Consider the following 12546-nt stretch of genomic DNA (forward strand, 5'->3'; position numbering starts at 1 on the left):
ACACACACACACACACACACACACACACACACACACACACCGTCCCCCCCATCAAGCCACCCATGTTTCTGTGCACTGGAAACTACTTGTTAAATGAAGTGAATGGCAACGCAAACGCAGCTGGAAGTCTCTCTTCTCCAATTTGCTAGCACAAAGTGAAACGTGGCACTGAGGAGCAAAGAGACAAGGTTGGGCTTTGGGTTTTTTAAAAATTCAACTTCTCAATCACACTCTCGACTGAGCCACAGACGTGCGCGCGCGCACGCACCCCAGCCAGACTCCACGTCAGAGTTTTGCAAGTGTGCCCCTCATCTGCTCCCCTTTGCCTGCAAACTAGGGAGGGAAGAAAGAGAAAGCCAGAAAGGCGAAGGAGGAGTTCGGCATTCCTGGCATTCCTGCGCAAAGTGCCAGGGTTGCAGAGGGGGGGAACTGCCTGGAGCGACAGGGAGAAAGACCTTGGAAGGAACCCCCGAGAAGCCTGGGGCGGGGGGGGGGGGAGGAGAAAGAAAGCCTCCATTCACAACTACCCAAATCTCGTTAGAGGGATGGAATTTGGGACAGTCTGAAGTTCTGAAAGAAACCCTCCAGCTGTACACCACAAAAAGGCAGGCCTGCGCAGGAATCAGACAGAGGACATTCATGTCTTGGCAGCAGCAAAACATTCCCTGGGCTCCACTGGGCAGGAGGTGGGAAGCAAGAGGAACCAAAGGCTGGGGGTGTCAGGCTGGCTCTAGGCATCCCTTACACAAAGAGGAGGATCCTTTGCTACCCAATACTTATTTCCAGTAGGGAAGGAACACCAAGGAAGGAAAGCAGCCATGAAATGCCAAGGTTGAATGAGGAGGGCTGGGAATGAAAAAAATGGGTTAAAATAAGGCCAAGGAACACGTGAGGAAGATTTGTTTGACTCCCCCTCCCCCCCCCCCGTCTCAAATACAGATGGGGTGCAATTTTGATCTCTGGCACAGGATCCTCTCCAGTGTGGTGTAGTGGTTAAGAGCGCTAGACTCGTAATCTGGGGAACCGGGTTCGCTTCCCCACTCCTCCACATGCAGCTGCTGGGTGACCTTGGGCCAGTCACACTTCTCTGAAGTCTCTCAGCCCCACTCACCTCACAGAGTGTTTGTTGTGGGGGAGGAAGGGAAAGGAGATTGTTAGCCGCTGTGAGACTCCTTGGATAGTGATAAAGCGGGATATCAAATCCAAACTCTTCTTCTTCTTCCAGTACTCCTAGAGAATTTTCCCTCACAATTCCATTTTTCTGATCCATGCCATTTTTTTGCAATTGCTTTCCTGCCCAAATGGCAAATAGGGAAGGCATATTGTGGGGTCCGGACGCGGGTGGCGCTGTGGTCTAAACCACAGAGCCTAGGGCTTGCCACGACGGGGTGAGCTCCCATTGTTCAGTCCCAGCTCCTGCCCACCTAGCAGTTCAAAAGCAAGTCAAGTGCAAGTAGATAAATAGGTACCACTCCGGTGGGAAGGTAAATGGTTTTCCAGAAGCAGCTTAGTCATGCTGGCCACATGACCCGGAAGCTGTCTGTGGACAAACGCCGGCTCCCTCGGCCAGTAAAGTGAGATGAGCGCTGCAAGCCCAGAGTCGTTTGCGAATGGACCTAATGGTCAGGGGTCCCTTTACCTTTTTATTGTGGGGTCAGGCTTTTTTATTTTTAAAGGAGTTCTATCAGTGCAAAATGAGTGGGTGATATCAGCATAATACAGTCCACGTCATGAGTTTGATGTGCTCACCATACAAGTGCCCTACAGATGAAGGGGATGGTCATCAAATTTTCAGGTGACACCAAACTGGAAGGGATAGCTAATGCTACTGAAGACAGAATCCAGATTCACGATGACCTTAAACAGATGGGAGAACTGGATCCAAACTAACAAAATGAATTTCAACAGGACAAATGTAAGGTTCTGCACGTGGGCAGGAAGACCCAGAGGCACGAGTATAAGATGAGGGGCACCTGGCTTACTAGCAGGACATGTGAAAAGGATCTAGAGGTCTTGGTGGACCACAAGCTAAAGAACATGAGTCAACAGTGTGATGCAGCAGCAAAAAAAGCTAACGCTATTCTAGGCTGCATCAACAGAAGTATAGTGTCCAAATCAATAGTACTTCTCTATTGTGCCTTGATCAGATCACACCTGGAATGCTGTGTCCAGTTTTGAGAGCCACATTTTAAGAATGATGTTAACAAGCTGGAACATGCGCAGAGGAGGGCAACCAAGATGATCAAGGGTCTGAACCAAGCCTTATGAGGAACGGTTGAGGGAGGTGGTCTGTTGAGCCTGGAGATACGAGAGCCATCTTCAAATATCTCAAAAGCTGTCGCATGGAAGGTGGAGCAAGCTTATTGTCTCCTGCTCCAGAGGGTAGGACTCAGACCAGTGTATTCAAATTACATGAAATGAGATTCCGACTCAACATCAGGAAGACCTTTCTGACAGTAAGACAGTAAGAGCTGTTCAGCAAGTGGAACTGCCTCCCACGAGAGGTGGTGGACTCTCATTCCCTGCAGGTTTTTAAGCAGATGTTGGATGGCTACCTGTCATGGATGCTTTAGTTCAGATTTCTGCATTGTACTGGCTTCGAATAGATGACCCTCGGGGTCCCTTCCAACTCTACTGTTGTATGGTTCTATGAAAAAAGAACAAAGTGCTTTCGTCCTTCCTGCCATACCTGCCACATGCTCTGGTTGTGTGCTGCAGCAGCGAAACAAGCTCACAGAAAGCCATTGTCCCGATAACATGATCCCACGAGTTGAACATGTAAATGTCTGGGACATCAAACAAGCATAGGAATGCACCATGGCTGGACCGGCAGCCATGCCACAGCATGACCATCCACAACACTCCCCAAGGAAAACAACCTACACAACAGTAACACCTCACTGGAGAGATAAAGCAAACACAGCTCTATAGGTGGAGACAACATGCCACCAAATTACAAAGCAGCCATCGCTGGCTCCTGCAATATGCAGACATACAAGAGACAACCCACCAGCAAGAATCAACCTGGTTTGTCCCTGCTTGTGCAGAGGGCAGGGGGTTGCCTGGTTGCAGACCTAGTGAGCAATAACATAGAGATGAAGTAGCCCAGAAACCCTCCCAAAGTAAGGTAAAGGTAAAGGGACCTCTGACCATTAGGTCCAGTTGTGACCGACTCTGGGGTTGTGGCGCTCATCTCGCTTTATTGGCCGAGGGAGCCGGCGTTCAGCTTCCAGCTCATGTGGCCAGCATAACTAAGCCGCTTCTGGTGAACAAGAGCAGCACATGGAAACACCGTTTAGCTTCCCGCCAGAGCGGTACCTATTTATCTACTTGCACTTTGATGTGCTTTTGAACTGCTAGGTTGGCAGGAGCAGGGACTGAGCAACGGGAGCTCACCCCGTCGCAGGGATTCGGACCGCCGACCTTCTGATCAGCAAGTCCTAGGCTCTGTGGTTTAACCCACAGCACCACCCTTGTCCCTGGATACCAATACCATAAAGTAGGATACCAATAAAAGGACCTGCTTCCTAACGCAGTCTTGCATTTTCTGAGGACCCTCTCTCACCATCAGTGGCGTAGCGTGGGGGGTGCAGGGGGGGCCGGCCGCACCGGGCGCAACATCTGAGGGTTAGGGTTAGGGGGCGCAAATCCACGGGTTGGGGGCGCAAATTACTTGCCTTGCCCCGGGTGCTGACAACCCACGCTACGCCACTGCTCACCATTGCTTAATGAAAACCGTTTATTTTTTAAATGCTTTGAACATCCATTTTGACTGTGTAGTGAATGAAGGTTGGCTATGGAATACGGAGTGAAATAATGACTTTGCCCCATTTTTTTCAGTGCATATTTGTCTGTGATGCTAATATTCTAATCCATGTCAGTAATTCATGAGTGACAGAAGAAGGAAGCATCAGATTACTCCACATTAGCCCAAGAAGAAAAAGAAAGCTGTTAAGTGTCCTCATGAGGTGAACCATGCAAGGCTCTCTTGGATAGAACCATACAATAGCAGATATTTTCCACATTTCTCACTTCACTTCACACACACACACACACACACACACACCCTCTCTAAGAGGGCTATCTAAGAGTTGCTCCCCCACATAAAGGGGTGGGGAGAGAGCCCTGCGGTTCAGAAACTTTTTAGCCTCAAGGAATCTCTTTCATGTTCATTTATCTGCTCAGGAATCTGGGCACATCCTAAGGCACAGAGTTCACAAAGGATGCTACAAGAGCACACTGCAGAATGCAGCCCCAACGGCTATAGGGAGCAATCAGAGTTCCAGGGTACCAGGGGTTTCATGATCAATACTCTCACTGAGAAACCGCTAAACAACCTCTGAGGATGCAAAGGTTTCCCTGGAACTGTGTTCGAAAGTGCACAGATCATGCCACCAGACAGTGACAAAACGACAGGCCTAGGGACTGGAGTGGTGGGAGTTTGATAGGGCTCTTCCATGTTACAGTGATAAAGGTAAAGGGACCCCTGACCATTAGGCCCAGTCGTGACCGACTCTGGGGTTGCAGCGCTCATCTCGCTTTACTGGCTGAGGGAGCTGGTGTTTGTCTGCAGACAGTTTTTCCGGATCATGTGGCCAGCATGACTAAGCCGCTTCTGGTGAACCAGAGCAGCACACAGAGACACTGAGCGGTACCTATTTATCTACTTGCACTTTGACGTGCTTTCGATCTGCTAGATTGGCAGGAGCAGGGACCGAGCAACGGGAGCTCACCCCGTCGCGGGGATTCGAACCGCCGACCTTCTGATCGGCAAGTCCTAGGCTCTGTGGTTTAACCCACAGCACCACCCGCGTCCCGTTACAGTGATAGTGTGGCATAAATCCTATGGCTCCAGCATAGCAATGCTCTCTGTCTGCTTCTGGACACTGATGAGAGATTTCAGAGGAAAACTAAAAGGAACAAGATGCCCACAGGTAAGAAGAGGCTAAGAGGAGAAGAATTATCTGCAGAGTAGGCAAACACTTTGGTATTAAAAGGGATGCCTTAAACAGACGCCAATTAGCAAAAGGGAATTGAAGTTATACAAGGATGAGCAAAGTGTGTCTCCGGAACAGCACAGGGTCCAGGATGCTGGGGGAGATGTGAGGTTGATGTGATGATTGTGCCTGCTGTTCTATGCCAGGAAGACTAAGCAGAAGCTTCTGTTTCCTTCACTCCCTGGGCAGCAAGGCAGGGAGGCCTGGCCCAGGTGCCCCGATCTCAACTGCCCAGGGAGACAGCAGAGGGCCCACTCCCCCTCCACCTCCTGGCAGCACAGCAGGGAGGATAGCGCCAGACCCCAGATACCTTCCTCCTCACTCATCCTCTGTGCTCTCTTTCTCAATGGGTCCTTGGGGGGGCACAGAGAGCCCTGTCTTTCTCAAACTGCCAACCAAAGGCAACCAACTGCTCTGAGTAAAAGCAGACTCTGCTCCTCTTCCTTGCTGCTCCCTTGCCTTGACTTGAAAAATGCAGGCAGGGGAGCAAGAGACGCGGGTGGCGCTGTGGGTTAAACCACAGAGCCCAGGACTTGCTGATCAGAAGGTCGGCGGTTCAAACCCCCACGACGGGGTGAGCTCCTGTTGCTCGGTCCCTGCTCCTGCCAACCTAGCAGTTCAAAAGCACGTCAAAGTGCAAGTAGATCAATAGGTACCGCTCCGGCGGGAAGGTAAACGGCGTTTCCGTGCGCTGCTCTGGTTTCGTCAGAAGCGGCTTAGTCATGCTGGCCACATGAGCCAGAAGCTGTACGGCGGCTCCCTCGGCCAATAAAGTGAGATGAGCGCCACAACCCCAGAGTCGGCCACGAGTGGACCTAATGGTCAGGGGTCCCTTTACCTTTACTTTATAAAGGGAGCAGCGGCCTAGACTGCCTCTGCACGCTCTCTGGGAGCTGCAAGTGCTGGTGGATTGGGCCCTACTGCCCAGAGCTGGAGGGCAAGGAAACAGGGGCAGTGGCTTGCAGTGGCGTAGCGTGGGGGGTGCAGGGGGGGCCAACCGCACCAGGCGCAACATCTGGGGGTTAGGGTTAGGGGGCGCAAATTACTTGCCTTGCCCCGGGTGCTGACAACCCACGCTACGCCACTTGGTGGCTTGCTGCCTGCTCCCCTGAGCCGGAAACGGCAAGCAGCAACAGGCACAATGAATTTAGTCGTCTCGCCAAGATGGGTCCCCAGAGACTCCTCTTCCTCCTCCTCCTCACTGCTGCCGCCGGTTTGCTTGCAGAGGAAAGAAGCACCCAAGAAGCAGGTAGCGGCTGAAAGATGGGGTTGGCCAGATTGACCCCCGCCAGGGTGCAGGCCCAAGGGGTGTGGTAACTGCACCTCTCCACATGGATACATCTGCCATATATGCTTCAGCTGATATTCCTGCATTGCAGGGGGTTGGACTAGATGACCCTCGGGTCCCTTCCAACTCTACCATTCCATGATTCCTTGCCAATGGCCAGAGGGAGCCGAGCTATGCCTCTGCCAGTCGGTGTGGACCCTGCTGAGCCAGGCGCCCCACGGGTCCGACTCGGTATGGGCAGCTTCCTCTGTTCCAGTGCCCAGCCCCACTGAGGCCCATATTCTCCAAGCCGTCTGGGAAGCAGCCTCCTCCTCCTCCTCCGCTGCTCCTTGGAGGGGCCACCCGCTCGCCTGCCTGCCTGCCTGGGGTGGGAGAAGGAGGAGGCCGCGGGCGAGAGAGGCGGCGCCCCCGACGGGTCTCCTCCTGCGCGGCAGCTCGCCAAGAGCCAGCGCCGGGGGGCCTGAGGGGCAGCTGCCCGGCACAGCTGACCCCTGGACGGCGGCGCCGCCGCCAGCAGGACCGGGCGGGGACGCAAGAGCAGGAAGGAAGCTCGAGGGCTCCCGGGGGGGAGAGAGAGGGAGCGCCGTCGGAAGCGGACGGGGACAGGCACCCATGAATCGGAGCGCTTAAGGAAAGGGGGGGGGGGTTGGCCGGGGCGGGATGTGTCCCGAAGGGCCGGGACAGCGCGAGGAGTGGCTTTCACCTCGGAAGGGGCTCCTCCTCCTCCGCCGCCGCCGCCGGCAGCAGCAGCAGCAGCAGCTCCCTGGCGGGGAGCCCGGAGGACGCGGGGTCCCGCGGCCGGAGGCTCACCTCGAACATGAGCGCGACGAGGACGCAGAGCACCAGGCAGAAGCCCACGTCGGCGTGGTTGTGGATGAGGAACTCCTGGCTGAAGAGCGGGTGGCTTTTGGCCCGCCTGCGGAACGCCATGGCCGGCGCCCAACCCGCCAGCAGCGCGGCCCCCGCGACGCCAACTTCGCCTGCTTCTTCCGCGGCCCCTCGGACAACTTGGCGGGCGGGCGGGCGAGGCGCAGCCCGGCCCCCCAGCGCAGGCGCGCCTCTCGCTCTGCCGGCCTGCTGCCGGGCTCCTCCGCCCCGCCCGCCTTAGCCCGGCCTCTGCCTGGACGGGCGTCCGCCGGGGGCGGGCCGGGGGGCGGCCCGAGTGCTGCTGCTGCTGCTGCTCCGCGCCGACCCCGCCGCGTCCCGGAGCGCGCTCTGCCTTCGCCCGGCGGCCTGGCGTCGTGGCATCCCGCGGAGCTGGACGGGACCCAGCGGCCCAATTCCGGCCACGTTGGCTTCGGAGCACGCGCGCGCGAGACACCCGCGCACTTTGCGCCCAGGCGCCTTCGGGCTTTTTCACTTTTGGAGTCCTTTCTGCAGGAAAGAGAGAGAGAAGCTCCTGGACTGAGCTGGCCTTTGTCTTGTCTGCTCTCAATGGTGTGTGTGTTTTTGCGTTTGTGTGGTGCGCGCACACACACACACACACACACACTTTGCTGTGCACAAGGTGCACAGGATTGCACATACCTAATGGGTGGGCACTGCTTTATACATAACGTGTGTCGAGATACGTTTAAGAAATGTAAAATTCCAGCACAATTGGCTGTGGCAGTCTGTGATGCCTATAGGTACACAAACAGTAGTCTCTTGTCTTTTAGAAACTTAACTAGCTGCTTGTGGCTTGCGTTAAAAAATGTGTAGCCTGTCACCAGTTGTTGTTTTTTGTTTACACACTTAAACCTTCTGCACCATAGGAGGGCTGTGGAGTTTACATGCAATATTGCAAACTTGGTGCTAAAGCCAGTCCATAGGTAGGCTTCCCACTGTGCCTGTTCTTCACCTGTGGCACCACACACACACACACACACACACACACACACACACGTGGCCAGGGCTGAGCCAAGCCATTTTGGCACCTGAGGGAAACCACAAAATGGTGCACCCCCCAAAAAAAGCCAGGGAACGGTAGGGGGAGGGAGTGAAGATCTACATTGGGAACAAGCGGGGGAATCAAATTAACCTTAGCCCACCATTGAAGTGAGAATCAAAGGCTGTTAGGGTTGGGGGGAGAGACCCACTCTGAATCACGCTGGAGCGCAGGAGATCCTGGAGGGCAGCCCTTGCCATCTCCCTGGAGAAGAGGAAGAGCAGCAATGCCTCCCATTGTGTACCACAACTGTTGCTGCCACCATGATGGTGGCTGCAGGCGATGCAGTACTTGGAGGTGGGATATTCTGCCCCTGTGGATCCTGCCACCTGAGGCATTTGTCTTCCCTTGCCTCATGGGTGGACCGGCTCTGTATATGGTGAAGCCCAGCAAGTTTAGTGATTGTACAGGCCAGGGGAAAGCATCAAAACAAACAGTGCACCCATCCCAGCTCCTACAGTCTCCCACCCTGAACCTGGAGTAGCTGCCAGATTTCTGCAAATAAATTCTGGGCCACCTCTCTGTATCATGCAACTAATCTACTAAGATACGTTTTGCTTTCAACAAAGATGATTTTACAATTCAGCAAAGGGCTGATGTTCCGTCAGTTCCTTTAAAAAAAGAAAAACTCTCCCCCTTGGGAAAATGCATGAGTGTTTGAAATCTCTGCAGGCTAAGAAATTCAGTGAAGATGAATTTATGTGGAGTAGTCATCTGGGCTGAGTTACAGTCAGGATTCCTGAGCTATTACGTATCAGCCTAGCCCTGCCTAGAACTGCGGGAGTGTATCTTATAAAACATGCTTATATGCATGCATAAGATCCAACTCCTAGGGCCTGAGGTCCCTTTGCCTGCCCTCAATAAAATGTTTGAGGGGGCTACCCCCTCCCAAAATTGATGGACATTGTCTTTCCAATGGTTTGCATGCACCATGTCTTATATTCGGTTACGAGGGGGAGGACTTACCTGCACCCCCCTATTTTATTCATGTTGGCAGCCCTGTGTACATGGTACTGAAGTTAGAATCATAGAATCATAGAGTTGGAAGAGACCACAAGGGCCATCGAGTCCAACCCCCTGCTAAGCAGGAAACACCATCAGAGCACTCCTGACATATGGTTGTCAAGCCTCTGCTTAAAGACCTCCAAAGAAGGAGACTCCACCACACTCCTTGGCAGCACATTCCACTGTCCAGCAGCTCTTACTGTCAGAAAGTTCTTCCTAATGTTTAGGTGGAATCTTCTTTCTTGTAGTTTGGAACCATTGCTCCGTGTCCGCTTCTCTGGAGCAGCAGAAAACAACCTTTCTCCCTCCTCTATGTGACATCCTTTTATATATTTGAACATGGCTATCATATCACCCCTTAACCTCCTCTTCTCCAGGCTAAACATGCCCAGCTCCCTTAGCCGTTCCTCATAAGGCATCGTTTCCAGGCCTTGGACCATTTTGGTTGCCCTCTGGACACGTTCCAGTTTGTCAGTGTCCTTCTTGAACTGTGGTGCCCAGAACTGGACACAGTACTCCAGGTGAGGTCTGACCAGAGCAGAATACAGTGGCACTATTACTTCCCTTGATCTAGATGCTATACTCCTATTGATGCAGCCCAGAATTGCATTGGCTTTTTTAGCTGCCGCTGGTTGGTTTACTAGTTCCCAGCTCCTTACTCGGGTTAAGAACTTAATTCGTTGTGGAGGTCCGTTCTTAACCTGAAACTGTTCTTAACCTGAAGCACCCACCACTTTAGCTAATGGGGCCTCCTGCTGCTGCTGCGTGATTTCTGCTCTCAGCCTGAAGCAAAGTTCTTAACCCGAGGTACTATTTCTGGTTTAGCAGAGTCTGTAACCTGAAGCGTCTGTAACCCGAGGTACCACTGTATTTGCTCTAAAGTTTGAAACACCTTAAAATAAAATAAATCCATAATAAACACTGGGATATGATATATCACATACTGGCAGCTATTCCCTTGAAGCCCAACAATTATCATACTTGTGAAACAGACAAATCCCCTTCTGTGCAGTCATAGCAAGGCAGTGTACCATAGAAACAGGAAGAAATGGGTTTTAAACACCTACACTCAAAACCAGTTGTTACACTTAAAACTAAGACTACAGTATACAAAATAGACCCTCATGGTGAACACCCACCCAGTTATCCTGCTGAGAAAGCCTGCCGGAACAAGAGTGTCTCCAGTTTCCAGAAAGTGCAAGGAAAGTGTGAAATGGCAGAAAGTATGAAATGGCGGGGAAATCCCCAGAATCGAATAATGCATCTTGACCTCCCCCCAACCTTTATTTCATATACTGTGCTAGCAACTGTTTAAGCAAGGCTGGAAACTTGCCCTTTGCTGCTTCTTTCATATGGAAAAGACTGGTTGGTGATGACTGCGCCAGCCTTTTATCTCTGGTCCCTCCAGTGGCCACCAGATGAACTGAGTGAATGAAATGGAACACAACCCAGCCAGACAGTGGGATTTTTAAAGCCTGACCTTCTGCCTGCCTATCATCCAAGCGCAGGAAAAGCACAATCCGAAAGGGGAGACAGAAGAAGCTATTTCTTTTATTCATTTTTAAGCATTTACAAACCGCTTAGTATTTTAAGCATCTCTAAGTAGTCTTGTGATCACCAATGAGAAGGCTTGATCTCCTCTAATCCAGTTTTTGTTATCTGAAATATACTCGGAGTCAAGTGTGGATTTCATGCTCTTTATTCAGCTCATAGTAGTGAGGAATGCCGGTTCTCCCGAAATATCTGCTTTATATACATTATTTACACAATGGGCGCCATGTGATTGGCTAATTCCGGGATTCTCCTGTAGGCCAAACAGGTTGCAGCTTCACTTCCACCTGGAGTTGGATTGGATGGCTCCTGTGGACCAATCAGACTGCTGCGTTCTGAACCCTATTGTTCTAGGACCAATCAGGCTGCTGCAATTTGGATCCTATGCAACTCAGTACATAACATTATCTTAACCCAGTATTGAAGTAAGTTTATTTGGATCCATTCTAGTCTGGCTTCAGGCCCAGTCACGGCACTGAAACTACCTTGGTCACCCTTGTTGGTGACATTTATCAGGAGAGAGGCGACCAATTCAAGGTGCTCACATTCGTGTTTAAAACCCTAAATGACTCTGACGCCAGGTCTTTGAGAGGCTGCCTCCTTCCCTTCAGACCCTCTTGGGTGCCAAGATTGGCAGAGGGGCCCTCTTGGTGGTTCCTCCACCCTCAGAGGTGGGTGGTGGCCCAGGAGAGGGCATTCTCGGGGGCAGGCACTTTCCACAGAGGTGTGCATGGCATCTTTATTATACAGCTTCTGAGGAAACATGGGCACCATTACAACTCACTACTTGGTGTTGGATTTAATTTTACAAAAGGAGAATTAATGTCAGACGTCTACAGGAAATTACGGTAATAGCTACTTTCTGACCAATGACAACCAGGAGCTTAGCCAAGTGATGATTTGGGATTCTTTCAAAGCAGCCCTTGGAGGACATAATATTAAAGAGGCATTAAATCTAAAGAGAGAGAAAATTCATGCAAGTTAGCTTTGTTGAAATAAACTATTTCCCTGGAAAGACAGCACAAACTCATGGAGAGCAAGCACATTGTGAATTACAAGCTTTGGACAATGATCACATCTCTGTTGCCATGGCCAAAACATACAGTATGTATTGCAAATTTGGTAATAAGAGTTCTAGATTCTTGGTGTGAGTGCTACACATAAAGGGAAAGAACACAACCACTTATGTAGAGTTCTAACTTCGGAGGGCATGCCCTATTATAACTCAGCTTCTACAAACAAAATATTTACATGCTTTGATAGTGACTTCTATAATACCCTTCAACTGCGAATATCCGGACATGAGACTCAGCTACATTAGTAAAGAAAAAGTGTTTTATATGCATTATAGCACCGTGACACCAGATGGCGAGGTGGAGTCCCGGTTTTTCACCAACGTGATTTTTCACTATGCAGTTTACAACGCATTTTCCTGAAACACTTTTTCGATGTGTCTAGATCCAGCCCTGGTTAAACAGAGTAAAACTTAAGCCCTTGAGTCAACAGCACTGAGACTTCGTGGAAGAACCCATCTCAGAACAGGAGATCTGTGATGTCATCAAAAAGCTGAGAAGGGGGAAAGTCACAGGCCTTGATGGGTTTTGACTCCAAGATTGTTTTAAATCCTAGACCAACATATTATGTAATAATACACGCAATGGTAGGACTATATCTCGGTCCTGAAAAGAAACCAGGCTTTTTATAGTAGTGAAGCCAGGTAAAGACCAGAATATGCTGGGATCTTAACCATTCCAACTCATTAATCAACCAGGGCTGGA

General features: G+C 51.2%; 2 protein-coding genes across 2 annotated transcripts in view; both read right to left on the reverse strand.

Annotated features, from left to right (window-relative positions):
• TRAM2 (translocation associated membrane protein 2) overlaps nt 1-7269 on the reverse strand; it is a 50701-nt gene extending 43432 nt beyond the window's left edge. Inside the window, exon 1 of the mRNA XM_081855671.1 lies at nt 7096-7269. Coding sequence (XP_081711797.1) covers nt 7096-7215 — 120 coding nt within the window. The 5' untranslated portion in view covers nt 7216-7269. The remainder of the gene's footprint in view (nt 1-7095) is intronic.
• MCM3 (minichromosome maintenance complex component 3) overlaps nt 1-12546 on the reverse strand; it is a 368003-nt gene that overhangs the window by 110789 nt on the left and 244668 nt on the right. The gene's annotated exons all lie outside the window — the stretch shown is intronic.

Source organism: Podarcis erhardii, assembly GCF_964252035.2.
Source record: "Podarcis erhardii genome assembly, chromosome: 3".
Taxonomy (NCBI): Eukaryota; Metazoa; Chordata; class Lepidosauria; order Squamata; family Lacertidae; genus Podarcis; species Podarcis erhardii.